This window comes from Megalops cyprinoides, chromosome 24 (assembly GCF_013368585.1).
Source record: "Megalops cyprinoides isolate fMegCyp1 chromosome 24, fMegCyp1.pri, whole genome shotgun sequence".
Lineage (NCBI taxonomy): Eukaryota > Metazoa > Chordata > Actinopteri > Elopiformes > Megalopidae > Megalops > Megalops cyprinoides.
Genome location: NC_050606.1, coordinates 17,603,484 through 17,610,030, shown reverse-complemented (window position 1 = coordinate 17,610,030; position 6,547 = coordinate 17,603,484). Strand labels below are relative to the sequence as shown.

At 44.8% G+C, this 6,547-nt stretch overlaps 1 protein-coding gene across 1 annotated transcript; it reads right to left on the bottom strand.

Annotated features, from left to right (window-relative positions):
- Positions 1 to 218: 218 nt before the first annotated feature.
- Positions 219 to 3,576, bottom strand: c24h7orf25 (chromosome 24 C7orf25 homolog). The gene is made up of 2 exons (XM_036519193.1): positions 3,524 to 3,576; positions 219 to 2,470 (listed from the first exon to the last, which is right to left on the bottom strand). The coding sequence occupies exon 2, from the start codon at positions 2,452 to 2,454 to the stop codon at positions 1,144 to 1,146; it is 1,311 nt and encodes a 436-aa protein (XP_036375086.1). The 5' UTR covers positions 2,455 to 2,470; positions 3,524 to 3,576; the 3' UTR covers positions 219 to 1,143.
- Positions 3,577 to 6,547: the final 2,971 nt, after the last annotated feature.

The following is a 6,547-nucleotide window of genomic DNA, read 5'->3' as shown; positions in this document are numbered from 1 at the left end:
TTAAATAAATGGTCGGTTTACCTGAGACAAAAACATGATTGGTTTTACACAATAAACAAAACATGGTCAAATTGTAACTTTCAGGGCTCTTAATTTTTTCCCCACACAGTATTCAAACATTACAAATACTTGAAATGCTGATGGTTACAGTCATAAACTCATATGTGAACTGTTCAGTCTAAATTTAAGAACTTAAATAAAAGAGACCAACACAAATGTTGCATATCATTTTTAATATTTTTGTTATTATTACTTGAAACAATAATATTTTCCTGCAGGTTAACATTTAAATATACACAGGCTGCTTAATTTGCACATCAGACAGACACTATGTGGAGGCTAATCTCTCTCCAGTGTCTTTTACAAAACCTAGCTGTAGTTCTTGTTGTAGCAGCCAATATGGGTGAAACAAAAGAATCTGGTATTTTGTGAAAAAAAATAAGTACTGATTCATAGCATTCCAAAATAAATATGCAATAGATTTACAGTTTAAATGGAAATTCTGGGTGTATTTTACACAGAACAAGCCACAAAATGCACTTTCAGTTCTACTGTACCTTCAAGTGCTGCTGTAGCAGATCTGTGCTTGTTCACAAAAAAGCTTAAAGGGATTGCATATTACTGACAAATGGCAAGAGGTGATGTCAGAGTAGCCACTGTGCAAAAGAACACGAAACAAAGCTCAACAGTGCCCACTGGTGTCCCTATTTAATACAACAGTGCACATTTCTCCACTGTAATTGACTGTAATCCTGTCATATTTGTATCAGTCAGCATATGTTTTCAAGTCCTCTGCACCAAAAATCAATCAACAGCCCACAATGTAATGAATCCACTACACCTTTGCATTTTCCTGGTGCATTCCAGTAGCCTTCAAACCTCTTGCCACTGTGGTTCAGCCTTAAAAAAGGTCTACCGCAAAACCCTTCACTCCACCTCCTTAACCATTTCATCCCCTGCATCCTGGTGTGTCGCAAAAATTGGGCTAAAGGTTTTTTTTTTTTTTGCAAATTTCTTGTCACTCCCCGCCCATTACTCTGTGCCCTTGATCTTGCTCAAACCATTCCTCCCTTACCCTTCCACATCCCTGTATTTGCTTTTCTCCTCTCCCCCTCTTCCTCTTCCCATCCCCCCCCTGCCTCCTCATATGGGGGTGGCCCTCCACTCTTTCCCTTCAGTGAGCGCCCGGGGCTGGTGGATGAAGACGCTGTAGCGCACGCCCTGGTTGGCGGCCGCCCTGACGAAGCCGCTGTTGGCGGTCATGGTGACAGCCCGCAGGGAGTCGCCGGTGCCGAAGATCATGAGGGAGCGGCGGTTGACCTTGGAGCTGGTGACAAGGCGCTGGGTGCGCTCAGAGGGCTGGTCGGGCACCACCCGGAGGCGGGCCAGCAGCTGCTCGGCCCGGGCCTTCTCCCCGGGGCCCCCCAGGGTGTCCAGGATGATGTGGAAGTCCTGCACGGCCGACTGGCAGGCGAAGAGCTCCTTCCCCTGCATGAACTCGTCCAGCTTGGGCAGCACCTTCTCCTGCCGCTCCTGGGCCGCCTGCTCCGTCAGCACCTGCTCCCGGAAGGTGAAGTTGCAGCCGCCGTGGCTGAGGGAGGAGACATAGGTGATGAGCGTGGTGATGTCCAGGTTGACGCGCTTGCAGACGTCCACCTTCACCTCGGTGGGGAAGGCCAGGCTGGCCACGATGGTGCTGCGGTCCACCCTGGTGTGCAGGGCGTCCGAATCGTCGTCGTCCTCGCCATCCTCGTCCTCCTCTTCCTCCGCCTCTCGCTCTTCGTCCCCGCCGCCCTCCTCTCCCTCCCCGGAGCTGCCGTCCTCACCCTCGCTGTCCTCCTCCTGCTCCTCCGCCCCGACCACCGAATTCACGGCCACGATGTCGCCCCGCACTGAAATACCCATCTCTTTTAGTCGGTCGGCCATGGGGCTGGAGACGCCGTTGTAGAAGGCGAATATGATGTGTGGGTTGCTGTACTGCACGGGCTGCTGCCGGCTGGCCTGCAGGAAGTCCTCTGCCTGCCGCACCACGCTCTTGTCCCCGTACTGCCCCCGGCCCTGCCAGATGTTGTGTAGAGCCTCTGCCTTCCGGCCAATGGCCTTCACCCAGGTGTGCCCGCCGTTGGCCACCACATCCACCACCAGCGTCTGCTTCTGGCCGCCGGGGCCCTCGTAGGCGAAGACGTGCAGCACGCTCACCACGTCCTCCAGGCTCTCGGCCGACTCCACGATGGCCTTCAGGTGCGTGAGGTTGGTGCTCTGCAGGTGCGACTCCTTGATCAGCACCTGGCCGGCCTCCACCTTCTGCAGGAACTTGAGCTCGGCCCGCAGCTTGCTGCACAGCTTGGCCCGGCCCTCCACGTCCCGCGCCTGCCGGTCACAGAGCTGATCCACGCGCCCTAGCAGCTCCTGGGCCACCCTGATCCGGTCCTGCAGCATGGAGTGCATCGCCATTGCTGGGACATTATTCCTGAGGGGAACACAGATGCGAGGCAAAGGTTCCAGTTGAGAGTGATATGAATGAAATGGACAGCACTGCTACATTAAGGGACTGACACCTTTAGGCATTCAAAGTGCAACTAGCAATTAGCACAACATCCTGTATTAAGAAAGTAAGTGGTACAACTGTAAGACACTGGACAAGGCATTCATTTCTAGGGATTCATCTACCTTTTGACAAACTATCACATAAGCTGTACTCCAAAAATAGGTAGAAGCAGAACTATGTGGGTATGTGAGTCACCAGCATTTGACAGCGTGATGTTGCACAGAATTGTACTTTTGTTTTCCACAGATCTATAATATTTTTGCATACACATATAAAGGAACGACCTGCGCTAATGTTGTCTGCATCCAATGTTCCGTGCGGGCATCCACTGTGATGCGACAGGAGACGAGCTAGCTACCAGTCCGGTGGTTAACTGTCCCATCTGTCACTCTGAGGACGAGGCACTACGCTAGCTCGCAAGCTGGATGGACCCGTATTCCGCCACCTTGTTTACATTAAGATACATCTGTATCTTACGGAGTCGGCATTTAGCTTTTAATATGTCGACTTCACTGGGCATCGACACCGCAAAGTAACACATGTGGAGAAAATGTCCAGACGGGACTCATTCAGTGACGTACCGTCTGTTTAAGCAACCTCCCATCACAGCATTGGCTAACCAGATAGCTTTGCTAGGTAAAACGCATTTTAAATAATGAAAATTTGTGATGTCTAGCTACATGAGCGCACGAAATACAATGTAAACAAACATCACGTGGCTATGGCATTAATGAATATATAACACTCAAAAGTTTCTCGAAACTCATTACCGACTCGTTGCTAGTTGGCAAGATAGATACTTCGCTAGATCTACGTAGCTAGCCGACGCGATCTCGTTCAAAAACATTCACAACTAGAAATCTTATTAGCTAGCTAGTTAAACTAGCTTCTTACAAAACGTATATAACACGTAGCTTTGTTAAAATCAAAATTTCACAGTAATTGAAAGAAATACAGCTTCTGAAAGACACTTACGAAAAACCGACAAGTTGGAGTTGCTCTATGCCGATGTGTGTATCAGCTTGTCTAGTTCCTGATACAACTGTTTCTTCCTCTTCGGGTTCCAATAGGAAGGGGCTTTTAAGGATATTGCGTGGAAACTATAGAGCACTTTCATAATCTCATTGCCAGAGAACTTTCTGCTTCCGGGATAAAGCGATGGTAGTCTAGAGTTCGTTCAAGTTAAACTTACCTTAACACGAAGTAAATTATGTTATTTAATGTAAACATTTCTAAGCATTTTGAATTGATTTGTGTTTTGTGTGACATTCACACAAAACACATGAAATGTTAAAATCTTATTTATATTGTACATAAAATATGTATGTCAAATAATATTTGCCCTTATTTAAATAAAATAAAATAGCGGTAACAGTTATTCAGTATCCAGATCGAAACTGATATTTTTTTCCTGATACAGACACACATGTATGATAGCATATATTGTAATAAAATCATTTACGTGATATATTGTTTAACATTGATATTTTCTTTGGTCTGCGAAATATCTATTCCAACATATGTTATATCCTATCTGACTGACAGCTATGTCATTATATATACTTACATACATACATGTGCGTGTATTTTTCTAGCATTCGTCATGCCTCTGTTCTATCACTTCTAATATATGACCCTTACAGACAAGGGCAGGTGTACACTCATTCCCTGTCCAAAGGGCAATTTATTCTGACCTGTTCTCTTTCTTAAAATCATGTATCTTTCCAAATAAGACCATCATTCCACTCAAGACCATCATTCTCTAGCATCAACTATAATGCATTAAAGCAAGTTAAAATGCACCCTTCTCCATTGCCTGGGCAGCCTGGAGAGCAGCAAATGGAGGCTACAGTTGAAATCATTTTAGTCATTTAGTTCACAGTGGAAAAAAAAAGCTGAGGTCCCTGCTGAGACAAAGAACATCTACATCTCTGCAGGACACGCAAAAGTGAAAGCAGTTACCAAAATAATAAGATAAAAGTTAAAAGGGGGTGTGGGCTGTGCGTGAATGAACATGAGCGATTAAATGCAATGCCCAAGGATTGATAAAATAGATTTTAATGAGAGTATTAGCCAACTCCATTAAGACGACAGTAATGATCAGTAATGGTGGACCGTCGCTGTGTGTCAGTTGGTGCTTCTCTGTGGCTCCGTGAGCCTATGTTTACAGAAACGGGAAGAAACAAAGTAAGGTTCCATGCTGAGACAAGCAGGAGACACTTCACACTAATGTCAATTAATGGGAGAGTTACATAAAGTCTGCTAACCCCCTGGGAGGGCCCGTCATGCATGAAGACTTGAAAGGGCCAGTTAGAATGCCCCTCCACTTTTGGAACACAACAAACGTAAAGGAGTGCCTTTGTCACAGACCAACCAATAGATGTTTACCTTTTCAGAGTGTGGGACTACCTCCCAACCCAGGCACACACACACACACACACACACACACACACACACCCTCAAATTAATTGTGTTGTTTGAACTTTTCTATTTTACTCCATTTTACATTGAAACTTCTAACTTTCCCTGATACCACAAATAGCTAGATTAAGGGAAGCCAAAACATTTTATTTGTTGAATAGCTGCAATGTTAAAAGCAAAAAAAAAAAAATATTCCCAGTTCTTTGGTACACATCACATCTTGGAGCAATTTGTATTCCTGGTGTAGTGTTTCAAACACTGAATCCCAGGTTTGTTGTAAACAAAAGTAGTTTTTTGTAAGGCACTGACTGTAGTCAGTTACATATTTTATTAAGACTCTTCAGTCAGGCATAAAAACCAAAGTAAATCTAATATGCATCAATTCAGATTGCAACTGGTAATCAAAGATGAAGGAATTATGTCATGCCCATAAAAGGGCACCCTGTCCACTAGGTATTTTTGACCATTTAACTGCTTCAGCTTCACCAATAAACAGAGATAATGGAGGAATTCAGGCCAGTATAGTCAACAGTGTAGTGTGTTTCAAAGCATGGGAAAGACGTACTCTGAGGTACTTTGGGCTTCCATTGGGGTTTCATTGCTGGACTTCATCCATATCGTAATGTAAAAATCTCATACAGACAATACACTTGTGTTGACCTGACGAACTTTAAGAGTGTGCTACAACGAAGTCAGATGTGAAATATTGCCTTCAGAGATATTTGGACAGCATCTACCAAATGATCTGTAATTTACAATAGGTCTATTCTAAATTCCTTTGAGAGGGACTTAAGCTGCAGATAGTATCTAAACTCCTGTGATCCCTTTGTTGCTCGGGAAGAGGAAGCCCAATATGAAAAAAATGGTAGTCACTAACTGCAGCATCAGCAGTAACATCAGCACAGTTGTGATGCTACATCATTTATTTTCTGACCTTATCCAAGGCAACTCACAATGTTTAAAAATACAGTGCATTCTCTTATCCATCCATGGCATTGAAATGGAATTTCAGAAGGCCGACTGTGATTAAAAGCCCTTACAGAAGGATACAGCAGCAGTGGGGTTTTTTTTATCTTAGGTGTAGAATTTCTGTATATGTGTATTCTGTTCAGACATTGGGGTGGTACCCACAGTTTTGACTAATGAGGAAAATGCCTTAGGTTTCCTGTGCAGCAGCTTCACATTAGCTGTGTAAGAGGATATTTCAGCTTTGAATGACCTCCTATTGTTTGCAGAATGTTGCTGCTGATTACAGTTGGGACTCGTCACAATCAAAGGCGTGAGAGAGGTCACCGAGGAGGGGGTGATGACCCCATACTGTATCCTTACATTATCATACGGTGCCTGTATGGACAACTGGGCTATGTATGATGATGTGACCTGACAAAAAATGTCAGAATCAAAACATTCAGAGGAACAGAGCAAATATATGTTGAACAAACATGCTGAGTTACTTTGGGAGGCCAGAGGAGGAGGGGGAGGGGAAGAAGGGGGCAAAACTGGGTCACATGGGAAAGTCAATGGTGGCTGAAGTTTTATCGCTCATTGCCTGATAAATTTCCAGAAGATCATGGTGAA